The sequence below is a fragment of the Eutrigla gurnardus genome, assembly GCF_963514095.1.
Source record: "Eutrigla gurnardus genome assembly, chromosome: 3".
NCBI classification, from domain to species: Eukaryota; Metazoa; Chordata; class Actinopteri; order Perciformes; family Triglidae; genus Eutrigla; species Eutrigla gurnardus.
In genome coordinates, this window is record NC_139917.1 from 27899252 (window position 1) to 27921426 (window position 22175).

Sequence of the window (22175 nt, forward strand, 5' to 3'; positions counted from 1 at the left end):
TGGTGTTCGGGGCAGCAGGTGAGGGGGCGTGGCTGCACCGTTTGTTTGTGATAAGGACAGGATTGGATGAAGGTATTTTTAAGGAAGTGAAGTGGTGACAGGAAGGCGCGAGGCCACGCCCTCCTTCGCCATCGCATGTCATCTTCGCCATCAAACTAAAGCAGTACTTAGGCATTTTGGGAAATATGTAATCAGCGCTAGCAGCCGTTAGCTTAGCTTAGCATAAAGACTGCAAACAGGTGGTTTTGTCTAAAGGCATCCAAATCTGCTCACCAGCACTGAACTTCACAGTGGGATCTATATTTCTTGTCTCTTTTGCCACGATTGCTTCTTTAGTTTCCTCTCTATTTCTAAATGTCAAATAAAACCCCACATAAAGAGCATATCAACCCCCCTAAAATGTCAAATCCAGTCACAATACTTTCAAAATAGGACAAATACACTGTCAAATACGGCAGAAATGGAATGAAAATAGGCACCAATATGTGACAAAACGCCAGAAATACAGCTTAAATACGCATCTGATAGAGAAAAGAAACACAGAAACACAATTTCTCAGCTCACTCATTAACATGTAGCTTTACCAAGATAGATGATAACACATAACCGCCCCACCTCTCCCCTCACATAACGGCAGATTTATGTTTTTGACACTTTTTTAAAAGTTTTTTCTTTAAAGTAATTAAGCTCAATCTAAAATTATATTTCCTTGAGGTGTCAACAGAATCGCCTAACCTCCAGAAACGTGTTTCTCCCATAATAAACCCACATTAACGCCAGAAGAAAATCAACTTCAGATTCCTCTTCTGATGCCAAGAATAATATTTTGGTCGTTTGTATCATAGGATACACTCTGTATTGATCATTTAAATATTTCGGACATTCAGAAGGTCTTCTTCGGTATCTAAACACTTTCTGATGCCTCCATCCTGTCCTGTATATCAGGTTTTGGCTGCAGGGTACTTGTTTAAAATGATCCATGATTGGCTTTGTTGGTTTTTTTTGGGGTGGGTTCGTTGACATCAAGAAACAGAAAGAATATCATCAGATTTATCCGTTAAGCTTCGAGTCTTGCTGCAATCAATGAACTCGTTGATTTTGTGGATGAAAGTAGATTTTTTTTAATGAATCAGAGTTAATGAGTTCAGATAGAGGGAGATGAGTTTCTGGTATACACTTTTAAATACATCACATTAAAAGCCAGCGCTGCACAAAGTAATTGGTAATGGTTTCCTTATCTTTGGCTCCGTTGCAATAAAGCTCTTTATCTACGAGATACAAGAACATCCGTATCGTAGTTTTATCTCGTATTTTTCTGATGCAGGACGCAGCTGAAATGGGCACCGAGTAATTTATTCAGCATGTCTGCTCCGGATCAACGATAAGGGAAGTGCAACGGCACTGACCTGCTCTGGCAAAGTGTAGTATAGTTCATGAAGTACTGACTAGTATTCCTATAACATCAAGTAAACACCTGTATCTCAAATCAGCAGTACTGTGCTACAGCTGCAGTAAGTAGGAGAAAGGAGATGTTAAAAATCTGGTTTGCTTTCTGGATACAACAGATGTTGGAGATTTATCACACACACACACACACACACACACACACACACACACACACACACACACACACACACACACATACACACGCTGGAGCGGTCCGATAAAAAGTAAGAGCCAGAAAACTCTATGAAGTTCCCAGATACTCATCAGCACCGAGCTCCAGCAAACATAATAATCCCCAACCAGGCGGAATACAAACTTCAATCTGTTTAAATAACAAATTCATCATTTGAATGAAGCAAAAACACCACAAAAGAAAATGGTCCAGCTTCTCAAATGTGCCTATTAGCTGCTTAAATGTTAGTAAACTGAATATCTTCTGGGTTTTTCGCTGTTATTAATACGTCAACTTTTGTGACATCTTTCAACAGATTAAACAACACGCATAATGCACGATGAATCATGTTTCCTTCTTTAAAGGTAGCCTCATAGATAGAAATGCAGGTGAAGGATGACTAACAAGAAGGTGCAGTGTGCATCCTTTCATAATTTCTTTGTTTTTGATCTTTGAGAAACAAAAGGGCTTTTGAAATCTAGTCCAAACTGAATGAAACAGAACGTCGTGCTATTATGATATCATGAATACGAGCCACTGTGCAGTTTAACAGAGCGTTCCCATAAAAGACTCCACAGTGACCGGCTTTACTTTCTTTCTGGCTATAGAATAAACACAGAATCATATCTGGCTTTTAGTGGCGCTGCAGTTAAAGCGTGGAAACCTCAACCAATGACTTGGATGCACAATTAATCTTCAGCTTTTGTTTAAACCTTTGAACCTCTTTTCTCCAAAAAGTTTATTATGAAAAAAAAAAAGTTTGTTCTTATTGTCTTGACTCTTCTTGTCTAATTAACTGAAAGACGATGTCATTATAAGTAAAAGGACCTAAAAACCTGAAATATTTGAAGTATGAACAATTTCCTTGAACACATATTAATACAAACTATTAAAGAATTTCAGAATGTTAACTATTCTAACATTCATATCTGCATATTTCTGTTTTTCCGATCATGAGCGTACATCCCGTTGCCTCGTCAACCTTGTCGTTGTGTACTTTCGATGAAAATGTGACCTCGTCCCTGCACTATGAACATATTGTGACCCTGAGTCCGGTCACTTGAACATATGTGTGCAGTCGTCTGGAAGCGGAGCGAGGACAGACATGTCGGCGATGGAGTTTGTTTTAGGCTACGCGTTACACGGAAACTCAGAATGCATGATGACAGGAAGTCAGAGGGGAGGAGAACTGGACTTCACAACATTTCTGGTAATGAGAACCCCTGAGAAACCCTTCACCTCGCCCCTCCTGACCTTTGGGAATCCGCTCGCTCATACCGAAGCTCGCCTCGCCAGCAGCCACACACTCGTTTTGTACTCATATGACATTTCAAGGGTTTCAAATTAAAAACGACATATTTTCATGACAAATAAACTCTTGAATACAGACAATTTCAGGGAGACGCTGCACAAATAATGTCATCGTAATCCATGCCAAGTTATTGACGTGCTGTGAGAATGGCACGTTGAGGGGTTACCATGGTAACTGGGTCTCGCTTGCAGTATTATGCCTAACATTATCATTTCAAAAAAGAAAAAAGGAGAACAAATTGACCCTGGTCCAAGGACACCATCAGAGAGACATTATGCTAATGCACGACAAACAGTTCATGTCAGAATTTATACGTTTAAACATTTACGGTAATAAATTTGCGTATCCGATTATGAATGAGATGGTTATGAATGAAGTGTTAGTTTGGACGTGAAGATCGGTATTGAGAGCGATCACAGTCTTACTCCGCCGCATCAGAGTATTTGATTAAATATTAAATACACATCCTGGTTTTGGGTCAGAAGGGGGGCGTTATTAAGGCACGCCGTGATCCAGACTGCATGGAGCAAAAGAAGGATAATCTATTGAGGGAAATATAGTCAAACCAAAAGGCCATGCCCTGTCATCTAGCAATGTTAATCAAATATTTTTGTGTATCCGCCCTGTAATTCGGGTCGCACTCCACCAAGTCTCACTGACATCAGACCGTAGTTTCACTGGAACGCCGTTGTGGTATGGGATGTTTTTGGCATACATTTGTGGTTGGGTGGGGTCATGTGACTCTCTGATGGTGACACAGATATCTGCACTCATTGATTCATCTGCTGAGGGGGGGGGATGATTAGTATTTTTAATCCAAGATAGATAAGGGGGGGGGGGGGGGGGGCTACACGTGCTACACACACACACACACACACACACACACACACACGTGTGTAGTGTAAACAGAAACTATACCGATCATCAGCACGCGCTCTTTAGCAAATTACAGGGAAAATTAGAGTGTGAGAGCGGGATGAAGGGATGAAGTGCAGATAGAGCTGCAGAGAGAAGGAGAAGCTTTTCCCCAGATTACAGAACAGCTACAGATTACAGCCCGTGGATTATGAGGGTTTGACCAAAAAAAAAAAAAAAAAAAAGTAAAGGCAGGGAGACAAACAAGCCGCTTGTTCTGTGTCCCTTTCAGAGTGTGTTGTGTTTTTATGAGCTTCTTCCTGCTGTCTGGTGTCTTTGTGATGCTCCGGGAAAAGATCAAGGTTACACACACACACACACACACACACACACACACACACACACACACACACACACACACACACACGTGTGCATGTTAATCACACATCTGTATGATGGATATAGACACCCAAACATTCTCCATTAAAAAAAGGAAAACATAATTGAACCCTCAAGTTTATTCATTTTATTTGAGGGTAAAATAAACCTTGCTCTACTGAAATGCATTTTTAATAAAAAAAAAATATGTGTCTAGTGCATAATGTTAATATATTTGATTACATATAATTAAATGTAATGATCGAAAACTGCTCTCTCTCTCTCTCTCTCAAACTGATTGACAGTCTTTTAATACGAGCACTCACACTCAACGACTACTAAATCAAAGATATTCATGTTTGTGGATGAAATGGGTATCATTTTTAATAATTGTGTACGGTACTCAAACTATAAACTCAAATTAACATGCACATGAAAGGCCAGCGTTCCCAGAATGACCTCGACTGCTTGACCTCTGCTGCTGCTGCTGCGACAGTGAGGAACCTGTTGTGTTACAGCAGGTATCAAAGCGTTGCTGTCAACTCGACCCACGGGATATGAATTATGAGAATGAATCACTGAACTCTGAGGAGATTTTAAATGTGTCTTTCTGTATCTGTCGTCTGTGTTTCAGAGCTCCTCGGAGCAGCGAAGCGAGTGAACGTCAACATCCAGGATGCAGATGGGTGAGAGACTCTTCTCCTTCATGTTCTCCTCGCTGTGGCTCCACATAAGTATGTGGAGCCACATATGTAGCTAGTGTTGCTTTGGTTAACGAAAATTATGACTAAATATCAACGAACCTTTATCACGTGAGGAAAACGAGACGAAGCACATGCTGGTCATGTGACGATAACATATTGATTGGTAAAATAAATACGTTGTAAATTCAAATCAGAGCGTCTTCTGTGTCTGGGATGGATGTATTCTTGAGTCTATAAGGTAATAATAATATAATAGTAAGATAACCTTGTTTGAATTGTGAAATTTGGCTAAATACAATCTTTGACTGAAACTAGACTAAAATAGTCATGGACAATTCTGACTGAAATAAGACTAAAAATAGGATGAACGTGACTAAAACTAATAAAAACTAAAATGCTAGCTTGAGACAAAGACTAGACTCAAACTAAAAGTAAAACAGGCCAACAGAAACAACACTACATGTAGCTGCCGAGTTGAATTGATATGATATTAGATTTGCTCCCATTCAGATTTTTGATGAGATGCAAGATATTAATACTCAACAGTTGCCAAATATATCTAAATATGTTGGGAACAGGACCTGTCATAGTATAACAACGTAGTATTTAGGACAGTGGTTTTCTCCCCCAAGGGATTACAAAATGTGCCTATAATCAATATTTTAATGCAATAGCCTAAATGACAATGTGAAACGGGTCAATGCTCAACTCTTACTGCTCTTGATGGTTCATTCTCACAGCATCATTTTGTAAAAAGAAACATCCCTTCTGCAGACTAACAGCAGTAAACAGCAGCCGGACACCCATAGCATCTAGCTGGTGAACGTTTAGCAGCTATGGAGCCAGATATTCCCCTCAGGTCTCGGTAGACACAAACAGCTGAGTGAATACTGGACTCCAGCAGGTGGTTTGCTAACAAAGTTCCCCATATCAACCTAGAGAGTCACTTAAAGGACCAGTGTGCAGGATTTGGATGGGATATACTACTGATTGTTGTCTTTAGTGTGTAATCCCTGAAACTAGGAGTCATTGTGTTTTCTTTAGCTTGTAACGAGCCCATCACATCTACATATCTTCACAGAGTCCGCCATGTTGTAGACCCACCACGTTTATCCATTAAGTCCCCGTATTCTCCGTCTCTTGGAAAAGAGAAGCGAACCTCCCCGCCTGATGCCACTAAATCCTACACTCTGGTCCTTTAAACTCCCCCTTGGAAATGTAGTTTGCGCCGACTCCCTGCGGCTTAACTTTCCACCTTGCCAAAGTGATGTACAGGTTTACTTCAGGACGGCGTGACATCAAAACACATAAATCCTACAAGCCTCTTAACACTTGTGAGTTCTGTAGCCGACTCACAGTGTGATCGTCCGACAGACAGCAACGAAGGCCAGACTCTCCTTCCCAGATCAATAACACTATCATCCACATTTTACACCCTCGTCTTGTATATCCGTCTCCGACACGCGACGCCAGCTGGAGACGGGGATAACCTCAATTTCTAGCTCTTAATTAGCCTAGAAATGTGCGCTTATCAACTCTGTAAATGTACAACTATGGATTTCGGCTATGTTTAGACGGTTAAGCTTTTTATGTGCACATGCTCGGTTTGTTACACTCGGCCCCATCGGATAACAAAGATCTTTTTATTATGTTGATTGGAATCAGATAATTGGACGCAACTCCTTGTGTAATGACTGATGATTCGTTGATTTGACTCCAGGGCCCGGCCCTTTTATTCACCAGGGATCTATTAGACACACACACACACACACACAGGGACGAGCTGTGTGTACGCTTGGCTCTGGGGTAGAGAGATTGCTTATTAATGGAAGTAGGTCATTTGCCCCCTCCCGTCGCTCACACAGAGCTGAGGGGCGGAGCCGGCTCTATGCCGAAGATTATTTCAGCAAAGTTATGCTCTGGTTTTACACTAACGTACGTGAGTATGTGTATTTTTAAACCCGCTGTGTGTTTCTGTGTGAAGGCTGGCGCCGCTGCACCATGCTGCCCTGGGTGGTAACAAGGAGCTGATCTCTCTGCTGCTGGAGGCCCAGGCAGCAGTGGATATTAAAGATCATAAAGGTAAAAATGAAACAGGGACAAATGCACACAGCTGGCCAGAAAACAATCACCAATGACAGGAAAGCAAACATATTTCGGGCTTTCCGTGCGTGAGCAATAACACCACCGTGTGTAATAAGAGCTTGTTTGAAATGCAGTCCATTTTTTTCTCAGCGTGGTATACGGTGTTTATGAGAGGTGACAGATTTGTGTGCACAGCAAACAATAGACAATAGAAGAGCTTCAAGCCTGCAGGAGCCAAGTGGAAGCAGAGCAGCAAACGTCTCCTTCTCACCCTGGCGGATTGCAGAACAAGACGAAGGAGAAATCTCAGGGCAGATGGGAGATATAATCCCTCCAGGATGCATGCCGACCGTCTCCAACGCCCCGGCAGCTCAGTCATGCCCCAGTATGGCTTTAGATAGAGGTATACAACAGGCAGGCCTCCTCAAGAGGTGGTCCCGCTTCCATGGAGGCGGCAGGGAAACCGCAAATCATTCTGCTGCCGACCAAGCTCAAGCATATATTTCCCTCGGGAGTCGGTGGAGAACAAAATGGAGCAAAAAAAGGAGAGTTTCGAATTCAGCAAGCGTGCTGCAGGTCACGTGGCAAGAATGAACCAATCAGCTCCACAGGCTTCACGCCGCCCAGTAAGGGACGTCGCAACAAGTTTTGGCGGCTTTGTCACGGCATGCGTGCAAGGAACGCGTAACCTCCCAAGCATCGTGGATTCTCCACGTGTTTGGGAACGACCTGTAAATGGGCAACTAGTTGCTAACTACTTCTCCATAGGAGCTGAGACTTGTTAACGTTGTGTCACAGCTCGTTTCCACTGCCCCCAAGTGGCCAAGAAATCCTTTATTGCCTTTGGTTTAAGATCCATCCCTCACTTGGACAGGGCACAAGAACAGTTTCCTAGAACTGGGAAGTTCTGATCCTCATCCAAACCACGTCACATTTGTTTACAAACTGTTGCGATGCCAACTTAAGGTCGCCGACCTGCACATCCTGCAGGCCTTGGCTCCTGGGCTTGACATCCTGTCCAAAAGTAAATCGTGAAGAGAAAATGGGACAAGCAACTGCGTTTTCAGCAACTCTGCCAGAATACTCCCGAGGGTATTTCCAAAATCAGAAAACTAATTTGGTTGTGGTTATCACATTTCCGTGGGACCTTTATTATCAGTATTGCTGTAAAAAATAAAAAATTGTTGATGACCCACACAGTGAACACCACCTGACTAATAAAACACTATTCCTGAAATTCACACGGGAACTTTCAGGATTTCAAGATTAACTACGCCATCGACCACGGAGAAGGAAATGGGCTCGTATCAGTATTCCTCCAAAAGAACCTCGTGAATTGAGGCAGTATGTCAAGAAATCCCCGAGCCCCCCCCCCCCCCCCCCCCCCAATCTTCAAACAAGCCCTCCTTGCACACTATTTAGAAGCTCTTTGAGGCTGCGTGAGAGTCATTTTCTATCACATCTCTTCATATACTCAGGCTTTATCTTCTGTAACTCCTACAGCTGCTGTCTCTCTTTATCCTGCCAGCTCCTCTCTTCTGAGTCAGGACTCCCTCCCTCATGCAAGCCATGGCCTGGGGGGAGGGCTTTATTCAGCTAGATGATGCAGCTCATTGCTGGTATGGAGACTAGGGGTCTTGGGTTGCTGCCATGAGAAACATGCTCACTGCTCCTTGGAGCCTCGAGCACAAAGTGGTGCTTAATGTCTTCTTGCTTAGAGGCACTGGTAATGAGTCCATCGTGGATGTTTGTGCTGAGCTCAGCTGGATTTTGCATCACCTCGCATTTCATGCATGGACTGTCCAGTTCCCTGCATGGTTCTCTCAGGTCTGGTTTCTTGGCTTGCCCTTTTGTCTGAAAGCAGTTTGTCTGCAACGTCCCATGAGTATGATGCTGGTACAAACAGTACGTGACGGTCACAAAGGGTCACAAGCATGACGGCCACGAGAAGATTTCCAGGAGAGCACTGAGGGATGATGCATAAATCCGTTGTTAAAACAGATATTACAGAAATTGCATCGACATTAGGACTGAAAAAAACGATTGTTGTCATTAATAATGACTCGACGGATTGTAGAAAGATTTTCAGTTTGCTATCATAGAAGAGGGATAACCCAACATCGGCCGGATTATATATGATGATACCTCATATAGAGAAGAGTGGTGCTCAGAGAACAACATCAGTAAAAGCAGGGAGCTGATTGTTCTACAGAAGGTGATTAAAACCCAGAGAACATCGTTGCTACCCATTTACCCAACATCAGCAATGTTGGTGACAAGGGGTGCCCGCGAAGAGCCCAAAGGATATTAAAAGACAAAACCACAGTCACAGCCTGTTCCCCCTGCTGCCGTCTTCCAAGAGATACAGAGAATCAGCCGGTGCACCGCCAGACTTCAGAGCAGCTTCTTCTTACTCAGACTTGTGAGACTCCTGATGTTATCCGGGGATTACACAATGCATTTTGTTGTGCAACCCTGTTGTACAATGACAATAAATGATCCACCCTTCTCAGTTTCACCACGTCTGTGTTGGGGTTGATTGGCTCTTCTCGCCCCAATTGAGTGAATTTGTGAGTTTAATCATGTAATTTACCTGAATATGGCTTCTGGCAAACTAGTCTTTCTATTGAAATAACAAAAACAGAGTGTGTGTGTATTTGCATGCATTCACACGTGTCCGTTTATATCCTTGAGGGGTCTTGTGTGTTCTGGTTTTTATTGGGTCAAACCTTTCTGTGTGTATTTTGTGTAGGGATGCGTCCTCTGCATTACGCTGCGTGGCAGGGGAAGACTGAGCCAATGAAAATGCTGCTCAAGTCAGGCTCGTCAGTCAACGGCCAGTCAGATGAAGGGCAGATCCCTCTCCACCTATCAGCTCAGCATGGCCACTACGACGGGGTAAACATGTTTTATGTGAGGTGTCGTCTGCTTTGTGATGCACGCGTGATTTGTGGGGGGGGGGGGTTTACGAGCAAAGAGATTCAGAGGTGTGTGTGTGTGTGTGTGTGTGTGTGTGTGTTACAGTCGGAGATGTTGCTACAACACCAGTCCAACCCTTGTATCTCAGACTCGGCTGGGAAAACGCCCTTGGACCTCGCCTGTGAATTTGGTCGCGTTGGAGTGAGTAGAAATATACATAAATATAAATTTTTGTTTCATGTATTCAACCTTTGCTTAACCAGGAAACCCTCTCTTATGATAGATCTAAACGCAAGAAAACTTACAAGACACGTAACAAGATAAGACAACAAGTGTCTTCATCAATCTGTGTGCAGTATTTCGAAAAATCGCAATAACACAGAAATCATAAAATCTGCCCTCAAATTTAACAGAAATGCACATAAAAATGAATCCTATCAAAGATTATATCCTATAAAAACCTGCAACAGGACATTGAAACAACCCATAGACATCCTGAAACCATAAAATATGATAATCATATGTTCCGTAAACATCAGATTGATGCTGGAATGAGTGTGTACGTGGTGTGTATCCGTGTGTGTTCAGGTGGTCCAGCTGCTGCTCAGCAGCAACATGTGTGCAGCCATGCTGGAACCCAAACCCTCGGACCCCAACGGAGTGTCGCCTCTTCATCTCGCCGCCAAGAACGGACACATCGATGTCATACGGTCTGAAAATAATCTGAGTTGTGATGTAACAAAGTGTTATGATGTAAAGCACCAGAGGGAAGTAACAAGTACAAATACTTCACATGCTTCCTTACTGTACTGAAGTAGAATTTTCAGGTACTTTACTTGAGTATCTTTTTTACTTTTACTCCCTATAAATATCAATACTTTTCACTCTTCACATTTTCAAAACAGACTTGTTTTAATGCATTTGAGGGGAATTATCGATTATTTGTTTTCTCATTTATAAGATGTGAGATTCGGTAGAAATTTCCTTTGTCTGTACTTTGTCACTTTTACTTGAGTAAAGGAGTTGAATCAGTACTTTACCAGAGTCTTTTTGAACACAAGTATCTGTACTTCTATTGAAGTTCTGTAAAATACTCATTGTTCCACAAAGTAAATGTTTTTAAAATGCTTCTACTGACATACTTTTATTATTTTTTATTCACGTTGAGGTTTTTTTTAATTCTACAATGTTCATCTGGGTATATATTTACTTTACTGCTGTTCTTCCATGTGAGCACTTTTGATGAAACGATGTCATGGAAGATGCGACACAAATAAAGGTTGCCATTGTTTCGTGCTGCAGGTTGCTGATTCAGGCGGGTATAGACATCAACAGACAGTCCGAGTCGGGCACAGCGCTACATCAGGCAGCCCTCTGTGGGAAGACAGAGGTAGTGCGCCTGCTGCTGGATGTAAGTCCGTCTGTCTGTCCGTCTGTCTGTCTGTCTGTCCGTCTGTCTGTCTGTCTGTCCGTCTGATACGTTGGCTTGTTACATGAGTGCAGCCGGCGTCCCACCTGTCACGCAATATTTAAAGCAGCTCCGTTTGCGACCCTTTTGTCCCCCCTTTTTGGAGGTTGTTGCCGAGACAACACGCGGAACAAATGTCAGCTGTCAGCATGTAGACACAACGAGAACCCACTATTATGAATCTCACGTCGCAGCTTTAATCATGCTTTCTTCTCCCGTCCAGAGTGGCATCAGTGCCGGGGTGAGAAACACTCTGAGTCAAACTGCCCTGGACATCGTTAACCAGTTCACCACCACACAAGCCAGCCGGGAGATCAAGCAACTGCTGAGAGGTGAGAGCGAAGCACACATAATAATAATACCAACCCAATCGTGGGAACATGGATGTCGACACTTTCATGTGAGATTTCACAGCATCGCAATGTTGTGAAATCTTGTGGTTTTTTGATGAACTGCCTAAATGTGCTGTAGCCGGCGTGGTTATGTACTGTTTATTCATTTGTGTTTTATTTCTTGAACAGAAATGTTCTTCTCTGTTTCCATACATAAAGAGCTTCATGACCTCCAAATAGCCAAACATTAAGATTTTCTTTTTAATGATAAATGTTGTGTTAATTGTGTTAATTTACTGAACAAATTATGTAATTTCATGCATTCACTGGCAGCATAGAAGTAAACCATGCATGCACCTCGCCCTACTGTCTTCTGCTTCAGGACTTTCTGCTCTACTTTTTGACTTCCTGAAACTCTCTCCAGGTCCTTTCCTTCACCACTAACTCTGTCCTCTCGTCCTGCAGATGCCTCGGCTGCGATGCAGGTGCGTGCACTGAAGGATTACTGCAACAACTACGACCTGACCAGCCTCAACATCAAAGCTGGAGACATTATCACGGTACAGACATCTGATGATCCCAAAATTACAATACCTTTCTAACCTGTTCTAATAGATGCAGGAAAAATCACAACTTCTTCCCGGTCTGCTGGCATTACGAGTAAACGTTAGGCCTTCTATGACTGAATAACCAAATCAAAGAGCTGGTGTCACACACTGGTTGGCTCTCCGAGAAGCGAGATCCAAAAAACACACCTGCAGTTACCACTTATCGCCACAGGTGTCACCAAAGAACCAGAACGAACAGGGAAACCATCAAGATTGTAGCTTTAACTGCACACTGACATTTAAACATGTTCCTCTGTCTATGCAGATATGAATAAAATAAAGTCTATATTTACAAAGAATGCCCCCTTAAAACTGTTACTTAAGGCAGTCTGTTATATTACAGCTCATGATGCCAGTGCCTTCATGTTTACATGGCTGATTGCTTTTGACTGGTGTTACAAGTGTTTCCTAGCAACCTATTCACACGTGGTGAGACAGCTCTACAGTTTAATGCTGTCCCCATTTTGTGTGTGTGTGTGTGTGTGTGTGTGTGTGTGTGTGTGTGTGTGCGGTCAGGTTTTGGAGCAGCACTCCGACGGCCGATGGAAAGGCTGTATTCATGACAACCGCACAGGAAATGACCGCGTGGGCTACTTCCCCTCCAACATGGTGGAAGTCATCAAGAGGGCAGGTGACCACCCACATCACAGCTGTATGTGTGTGTGTGTGTGTGTGTGTGTGTGTGTGTGTGTGTGTGTGTGTGTGTGTGTGTGTGTGTGTGTGTGTGTGTGTGTATGGGTGGGAGGATGTGCGTGCCTTCGTATGTGTGTGAGTTCAGCAGCTGTAGCTGATCATTAGTCGTAGATAGCTGCAGCATCATCGGCCTCTTAAGGCTTTATTTACCAACCTATCAATCATCTCCATTGATCAATACTGTCCCCTATTGGCTGTCAACCTTCCTCCCTTCCTCTATATTTCTGCTCCTTCTGTCGCCCTCCCTTATTAATAAACACCCGTCCGACCAACCCCGCTCTGCTAGACTGTGATGCTTTTGTTCATATTGTTTGTTTGCGTTGTTGCTATAGTGATATTATATTTTAATTTATAGAGATACATTCCTTGTGGATTTATGGATGTATTCTTTTCTCACATCTTGATTTTAATCAGTTATTATTTTGTACATTTTCAGATATGATTAGCCTTGTTTTGTTTCAAGTTGACTGATGGGTTGTTGTGTTGTTGTTGTTGTTGTTGTTGTTGTTTTGCACCTCCGTCATCCTCCTGGCTCGTGTCCAGGCCAGTCCCCCTCCCAGCAGTGCCACACCCTCCTGCTCCGCAGGCCCAACCCCTGTCCCATTGCCACGATCAACGGACACTCATACCCCCCCTCCAAAGTCCTCCCCCTGCATCTGACTCCCCCTCCTCCCCCTCACCCCGACACACAGTCCCTCCCTCGGTTCTCCTCCTTTGGGTACGTTCCTCTTCCCATCTCTCCTCCATCTCTGTCTACTCCTCCTCCTCCTCCTCCGCCTCCCCCTCCTCCTCCTCCTCCTCTCTCCACTTCTCAGGAGCAGCAGAGTCAGACAGGTACATACTGTAGTAAATCACAGATAAGCATCCTTTCCTATCTGTTTGACAAGACCACATACAGAATCTATTATCTATCTGCTTGTTCCAGCGCTTCACTGCAGCTACATACACATATATGTGTGTTTATATGTATGTTATATATGTATATATATATATATTAAAGGATCAGTTCACCCTAATGACACAAAGGTATATTTTCCTCTTGACTCCCGGTGGTGTCAGTGCTGCTGCCATTCAATTTCATACATCCACAGATAATTCTTTTGATTATCCAAACCCATTTTCTTTTCAGTTTTTAAAACGTATTTTTCTCCATCAATTCACTTCCATTGTTCTGCAATAGCTTTCTTGTAATTTGAGTGAACTGAGCCTTTAACTGAAATATTCAGATGAACGGCAGCATTTTTATAACTTCACTTGTTATATCAAATTTGAACGGCATAATTCACAAATGTATGATTATTATTTTAGAATTGGGCTTGAATCCTGGGATTTCATTGAGATTGAAGTTTGTTTTGAACGCTGCTCGTCATGAGGGAATGGTGGAGTTTATTATCATTAACGCTTCGAGGTGGTGCGACCACTCTGGCTATAAGAATGTGCAGTTTATTTAAAGATCTAAACACATTTACATATGAAACTATATTACACACATAATCACAGGGGGCTGTGAGGCTGTTGATGAGTTTGGTTTTAGTTATAAGAACTTTCTTTAAGTAAAATTGTGGCTGTAACAAATGTGTTTGTGTGTGTGTGTGTGTGTGTGTGTGTGTGTGTGTGTGTGTGTGTGACAGGTTCGCGGACTGCTGAACTGAGTCCTCAAGGTTCTCCAACTCTTGGACAGCAGAGTGGCGCCAGCGAGGACATCTGGGTGCTACGCAAACCGCTGTCAGGTAAACTCCTACGGGTGCTTTCGGGTGACGATGTGCGGCGATGCATTCAAGGGAACGTGTAAAACCGCAATGTTTGTGCTTGAAGGTGGCGAGCGCAGCGGCAGCGTGGGCAGCATCGGCAGCATTCGGTCGACCAGCAGCCTGCAGAGCTCTGGAAACACACACGTCCTGACCACCCCTGCACCCAGTCCACACCCGGCACCCACACCGGGACTCAACACACACGGCCTCAACGCGCCGGGCCTGCACGCACAAGCCGAAGGCGTGAAGGTACACAGCCCCGTGGCATTTATCCGCGTTTGCACCCGTTCCCATCACATTGCTGCTGGATGTCTTTACAAAACCAAATTTTAAAAAAAAGCATGTCATTTCTGGGAAACAGCAAAACATATTCAGGAAACAGACCTGTGATTGTTTCCTGAAAACATCAGGTTAACCACAATTCTGTTTCCTGCTCTGTTCTTCCGTTGGAGAGATCAGCATGACGACGGTATAGACAGGTACTGCTTTAGTCACAATATATATGACCTCTTTATACCTCAGTGTCAATATTGTAGGGCTGACTAGTGGAGCGTTCAACTTTTTTTGTTAAATAATCATCAGTAATGTGGATATAATGACAAATGAAAAACAAATAATAGAACAGCTAGAACTGTTCAGACATCAATGCAGCCTTTAAATCTCAGAGGATATCTAGTCTCATATCAATATATCCATATATTGACGAGCCTTATTAGACAGGTGACATTGGTTTCCCCAATCACACTGTGAAACTCTAAATAATACCTTTAATGATCAAGATCACAGTCTGTTGGCTCCCCAGCAACATAAAGTTGTCAACTAGGTTCAAGAGAGCGATGTGCACCATGCATGATGTTTTTAAGGGTTTTTTTTCTTCCTCCGTGGTCTAGCATGCTTTAATTCTAACATCTGTGATGTCTCCCTGCAGGTCTCCAACACCTTTCTAAATAGAATTTTATCCCCAATTAGTGCCTTAAAAATACTAAATTAGGAGCCAAATTGGAGGGTGTTACGCTGGAAGGACATCGTCTAGTTAAAGTTTTTTAGTCTCGGACTTCTGCTGTATCTGTTGTTGGCAAACTGCAGGAAATGTAGGTGGAACAGGGTCAAAGCCAGAATCTATCTGTTAGATGTGCACTTAGTCCACGGAGCTGAGTCACCAGGGACCTCTTGGATGTGAATGCTTATGCTTGAGTAAATGTTTCACTGTGTGTGTGTGTGTGTGTGTGTGTGTGTGTGTGTGTGTGTGTGTGTGTGTGTGTGTGTGTGTTTTAGCTCCTGGCCACCGTGCTGTCCCAGTCGGTAAAAGCCAAGGAGCATCTCTTGGAGCAGTCGCAGTCTGTTGAGCAGTCAGCGAGTAAGAACGCAAACACACAACGCACAAGTCTGTTTTGCTGTCGTATTCTGCTAATTGATAAAAGATAGTATTGATTTAAACAGATGCTACAAAGTCTGCTCTTACTTCTGAGTTTAAAACAAGTATACCATAGAGATCGAGGTACAAAGTACAACAAGTGCCCGAGGCCTCGTTTTGATCTCTGCTTTTAAGGAATCGTCTTCTGGTCAACCTGTTCCTCTAAAGACCACCTGTCTGTTCCCATCAGTCACTTCCTGTTCCTGTTCTGCTTTATTTATTAAAGCTGCTCTAAAAACGCTGTTCTAACAGCCAGGGGAAGGTCACTCCGTCCTGGGAATGTATTATTACGCTTTAGCTGCTCATAAGAAGTAGTTGTGCTTATTAATCTCACGTTGACAGAAGCAGATCAATCAGCATATTTCAGTCTGCTGTCGTTTAAGTGATATGTGGGAAGTGTAGTTCTGAAACAGAGCATCAGAGCCGGCCTACCGCCAAAACCAGAGAACGGAGTTCTCATTAGATTTGATTTCAGGTAAAAGGGTTCATGAGAAGCTGTTCATTTAGAAAATAATTGGAAAAACGGACTGCAGGGTTACTTGTAATTTAACAAGATTGAACAAATTAAATTAAACAATCATCGTCAACCACAAGTGCAGTACTTGTTTCTATTTCCACGCTAATTTCTAAAATAATGACGTTTTATTTGTAACAATCAGTTTCAAATAAACTCTGTTCAAAGTAATTACTAAGAGACTGCAGGACCCAGAAGTTAAATCACTGCCGGACCAGCATTTGAACTAGTTTGACATATAAAATATGCGTAAGTGCAGGGTAGCGTTGAAAACATGGCTGTTCATGGCCTCTTGGCCTGTGTTGATGCTTTCCTGAGAACCGCTCGTACAAATGACTTCACACTCAACGGGCTTCCTTTGGCCCTGAGCAACACGGCCGCCATGGCAAAGTTACATCACACGCACGAGTCGTGGCTACTCACGGTCAGAAACGTCGGTGAAGTTCACTCTGGACCACCAGGGGGCAGACTGCAGTGTAGACAAACCACTAAAAGGAACAGAGAAAATAGATATGAAAAACGATGAATTATGTTGCTGCTCCAACTCCTAAATAGCATGTCAAAAATACACAATGTGCTTCTACTTCAGAGGAAATCATCGTACTCATACATTGACCTGACAGAAATATTACCGGTCGATGCTGCGGATTCAGATTTCACTCATGAAAATATAACACCACAAATATGATGCATTATCATTAAACTATCCAGCGTCATGTTAGAATTTAAATAAACACCGGTGAAGTAAATTTAAGTACGTTGTGCTGATTAATCATGCTCAGATATTATCATTATATTGTATATATGAAGTAGATTGGATGCAAGAGATTCCTTGCTTTATAGTTGGATGTGTCATGTGACATCCTGTGGGTTAATTTATACAAATAAAAACAAAATGTTTGCTCATTAACATACTACATACAGACTTATAGGTATGTGAAATATTTATCAATTAACAGAATACAAAAGTGTGAAATAACAAAATTGCTTTACTGCTAAAAGTAATATATTTTTATTCTTTTCCCTCTTGTTTCTCTCCCTTGTCTCACCTCTCCACCGCCACCCAAAGGCTCCTCCAGTTGCACAGCTCACGAACAGCGGTCATTTGAGCGGAAGGCAGAGGAGGATGATGGGAAAGTGAGTTCTTGGATGGCAGATTGGTTCACTATGGAGCCTCCTCTTTCTGTTGCTCCCGTTTCCTCTGAGAGGTTTCCTCCAGGGTGGCTGTGTTGCACCTGAACAGATGACACCCTGAGAATGGGCATGCAAGCGTGTCACCATGGAGACGGGCAGAGAGACAGACACGTTGAGGAATCGGTCGCTGTCTTGCCTTCTGTCCCTCCACCCTACCCCGGTCCTCTCACACCACACTGAGACACCAGGCCCTCACATGCTGCCGCTCTGCTCTAGAACCAGAGAAGCTGAGAGTGTGTGCTCTAGAAGCAAGCGTTCACTGGTTGCTAGGCGACAGCACCGATCTGTCACAAAGGCTAAAGCAGTAGTTTCTTATCCAACATTCTTATTAAATTCATTCACAAAATATAGCAAGGATGCCAGTGGTTTTCTAATTTGACCTGTAAATGGAGCAGTCAACCCAAAATCGTTCTTTCCCACTTACCCTTGGTAGAAAGATCTAGAGAGATCCATTGTGTTACTGCTGAAGACCTCAAAGTGTTTTACATTTTTAGCAGCAGGATGTTAGAACAGTAATATCAGCAGTAATATTCTTAGAATTAGTGCAGGTGTTTGGTTATTGTTCTGTAAGCTCAAGACAAATTGACAAGCTGAACAGGTGTTTTCTGTTCGGGAACAGATTCCCATTCCTTGCTAGTGAATGCTTTCGAGATTTTGTGGGAGAGCAGGGATACATTTTGGGATTACAGTGGAAGTTTATGTGCTCTTTTTCTAGAACAATCTTCTCCCCTGTGTTCTACAGTTGTCCACTCCCTGTGTTCTAGATCAGGCTGCTATGCTATGCTCTACAGTAGTCTTGTCTCCTGTGTTCTACAATCGTCTTCTCCCCTGTGTTCTAGAGCAGGCTACTATGCTGTGTTCTATAGTAGTCTTCTCCCCTGTGTTCTAGAGCAGGCTACTATGACGTGTTCTATAGTAGTCTTCTCCCCTGTGTTCTAGAGCAGGCTACTATGTGTTCTAGAGCAGGCTACTATGCTGTGTTCTAGAGCAGGCTACTATGATGTGTTCTAGAGCATGCTACTATGCTGTGTTCTATCGTAGTCTTCTCCCCTGTGTTCTAGAGCAGGCTACTATGGTGTGTTCTATAGTAGTCCTCTCCCCTGTGTTCTAGAGCAGGCTACTATGCTGTGTTCTAGAGCAGGCTACTATGATGTGTTCTAGAGCATGCTACTATGATGTGTTCTAGAGCATGCTACTATGATGTGTTCTAGAGCAGGCTACTATGCTGTGTTCTAGAGCAGGCTTATGCTGTGTTCTACAGTAGTCCTCTCCCCTGTGTTCTAGAGCAGGCTACTATGATGTATTCTAGAACAGGCTACTATGCTGTGTTCTATCGTAGTCTTCTCCCCTGCGTTCTATAGTAGTCCTCTCCCCTGTGTTCTAGAGCAGGCTACTATGATGTGTTCTAGGCTACTATGGTGTGTTCTAGAGCAGGCTACTATGACGTGTTCTATAGTAGTCATCTCCCCTGTGTTCTAGAGCAGGCTACTATGATGTGTTCTAGAGCAGGCTACTATGGTGTGTTCTAGAGCATGCTACTATGGTGTGTTCTAGAGCAGGCTGCTATGTTGTGTTCTACAGTCGTCTTCTCCCCTGTGTTCTAGAGCAGGCTACTATGTTGTGTTCTACAGTCGTCTTCTCCCCTGTGTTCTAGAGCAGGCTACTATGGTGTGTTCTAGAGCAGGCTGCTATGTTGTGTTCTACAGTCATCTTCTCCCCTGTGTTCTAGAGCAGGCTACTATGTTGTGTTCTATAGTCGTCTTCTCCCCTGTGTTCTAGAGCAGGCTACTATGTTGTGTTCTACAGTCGTCTTCTCCCCTGTGTTCTAGAGCAAGCTACTATGGTGTGTTCTAGAGCAGGCTGCTATGTTGTGTTCTACAGTCGTCTTCTCCCCTGTGTTCTAGAGCAGGCTACTATGCTGTGTTCTATCGTAGTCTTCTCCCCTGTGTTCTAGAGCAGGCTGCTATGTTGTGTTCTACAGTCGTCTTCTCCCCTGTGTTCTAGAGCAGGCTATGGTGTATTCTAGAGCGGCTGCTATGTTGTGTTCTACAGTCGTCTCCTCCCCTGTGTTCTAGAGCAGGCTACTATGGTGTGTTCTAGAGCAGGCTGCTATGCTGTGTTCTACAGTCGTCTTCTCCCCTGTGTTCTAGAGCAGGCTGCTATGCTGTGTTCTAGAACAGGTCTGTGTCCCGTGCTCTAGAAGAACCCCGTGGACTCTTCTAGAAGCAGGCAGTAGTGTTCTGTGTTCTGTGTTCTAGAAGCAGGCAGTAGTGGCGTGGCTGGGTGAGTTTCAGCTGCAGTTCTACACCACCCACTTCCTCACCGCCGGATATGATCTAGACACCATTAGCCGCATGACCCCTGAGGTAAGGTCATGACCCCTGACCCCCTCACGCCCCGCCCCCTTGTCTGTCAAGGCTCCGCCCAGCACAGCTCTCAAATCAGCTCCCCCACTGACGTGGATGATGTCATCATGACCCTCCTGTCTCTGTCACCTGACCCCCCGGTGTGAGTCCTGAGCCTCAACCAGTCACTTCTCATACATGTCTGCTTCATTCACATACCCGTGTTCACACATGGCTGTGTGTTCCAGTCTGTGCTGTAAACGCTACCCTGTGTTTATCCTTGAGTGTGTGCGTGTGTGTGTGTGTGTGTGTGTGTGTGTGTGTGTGTGTGTGTGTGTGTGCTTATTGAAGCGGACACAGTGGTATGACATGAACGCCTTAAGGGCAGGGGACACTCATCTGAGATTTTCAAAAGCAAAAATGTTCCTGAAGGCATATCACACACAGTTCATGTACAAATGTCAAACGTACGCATTAAATTGTTTACCTTTGAGAGAGAAAAAATACTCACAGTAGCTGCGGTGAATTTCCTGATGTGACTAAGTGTGCTTTGTGTTGAAGGACCTGACGGCAATCGGGGTCATGAAGCCTGGACATCGAAAGAAGTTAACATCAGAGATCAGCAAGCTGCCCTCCACAGACTGGCTGCCAGACCACAAGCCTGTAAGGCTCTCACGTGTACTACACTAGAAAAAAATACCATATATACATTCATACATAGTTTATTTCATGATCAGTTAACTACATCTTGTAATCTGTCCACAAGGTTTTCACATTGTGTCCATGTTTGTGTGTTTTAGGCCAATCTGGCAGACTGGCTGTCTCACCTGGGTCTGAGTCAGTACTACCAGGTTCTGGTGCAGAACGGGTATGAAAACATTGACTTCATCTCCGACATCAGCCTGGAAGACTTGCAAGAGATTGGAATTTCTAAACTCGGTAAGACACAGCAACATTATAAAGATGGGGTTCAAAATCAAAAAAAAAAAATGTGATCGTATATTCTGGTGCAGGATTGGTAAATGTAAGGGTTTATTTCATGGTTCTAAGTTTGAAGTTAAACCTTGCTAATATTGTCTTTCTACGTCACAATAACTCCTCTCCTCCCCACCACTGCCTCGCCTCAGGCCATCAGAAGAAGCTGATGTTGGGAGTGAAAAGGCTGAAGGAGCTCCAACGGGGGGAAAGGAGCTCCGAGGCTCCTCAGAGCCCCTCGACCCCTCCATCCAGCCCGGGCGGCAGCACCGGCTCGGAGCCCCGGAGGGAGAAGAGGAAGCAGAAGGATGGTGCACCCAGCCCGCTGGCCAAACCTCGCCCAGGTGTCACACAGTCACAGACCCCTCCCCGCACACCGACGCCAACCCCACCACAAACCCCCACACACGGCCGGACCCAGCAGGCCTCGCCCAGGGCTCGGCCACGCCCCTCCACTCAGACAACGGTGGGGGATTCATCGGTACCGCTGCTCCGCCTGCCCAACGAGGAGGAGGAGCGCCAGAGGACTCACAGCCTAATTGGCCCTGAATCAGACTCTCGATACGCTACCGTGTGCCGCAGCAGCTCCGCGCACATTGCCCCTAATGATGTCACCGTCAACCGCAGCCAATCATCTGTCACCCTCCGTCCCCGTCGGAAAGGTCGGCCCCCGACGCCACCTAAGCGGTCCTGTTCGTCCATTAGCGGGGCTGACGGGGAGGTGGAGGGACAGGGGGAGGGGCTGCTGGGGCTGCCAACCTATCGAGAGCGGCGAGCCAGCGACTGCGGCAGCCTGGGATCAGCTTTAAGATCTCAGGACTCGGCAGGCCTGGAGAGATCAGAGGGGACTTCTGGGAGTGTTCGCAGCCTCGCCGCCCTGCTGGAAACATCCATCGTGGGCGGAGCCAAAACCCTGCCAAGGAATCTGGGAGGCAGCACCAACTACCTACAGGTGTGTGTGTGTGTGTGTTGTCTTTTAAATGTTTATTAGCGACATGCATGTGTAACAA

At 44.2% G+C, this 22175-nt stretch overlaps 1 protein-coding gene across 3 annotated transcripts in view; it reads left to right on the plus strand.

Moving 5' to 3' along the window:
* The window catches only part of LOC311008715 (caskin-1), a 29909-nt gene that overhangs the window by 2503 nt on the left and 5231 nt on the right, over positions 1–22175 (plus strand). Inside the window, exons 2-19 of one of the 3 annotated variants that reach the window (XM_084002547.1) lie at positions 4798–4849; positions 6852–6949; positions 9705–9850; positions 9977–10072; positions 10460–10581; positions 11174–11282; positions 11563–11671; positions 12137–12231; positions 12796–12931; positions 13516–13806; positions 14604–14702; positions 14788–14972; positions 15999–16080; positions 17721–17788; positions 20104–20211; positions 20752–20853; positions 20991–21129; positions 21318–22117. In XM_084002547.1, the coding sequence (XP_083858673.1) occupies positions 4798–4849; positions 6852–6949; positions 9705–9850; positions 9977–10072; positions 10460–10581; positions 11174–11282; positions 11563–11671; positions 12137–12231; positions 12796–12931; positions 13516–13806; positions 14604–14702; positions 14788–14972; positions 15999–16080; positions 17721–17788; positions 20104–20211; positions 20752–20853; positions 20991–21129; positions 21318–22117 (2837 nt within the window). The remainder of the gene's footprint in view (positions 1–4797; positions 4850–6851; positions 6950–9704; positions 9851–9976; positions 10073–10459; positions 10582–11173; positions 11283–11562; positions 11672–12136; positions 12232–12795; positions 12932–13515; positions 13807–14603; positions 14703–14787; positions 14973–15998; positions 16081–17720; positions 17789–20103; positions 20212–20751; positions 20854–20990; positions 21130–21317; positions 22118–22175) is intronic. The other 2 variants (XM_084002548.1, XM_084002549.1) reach the window with 2 other exon arrangements.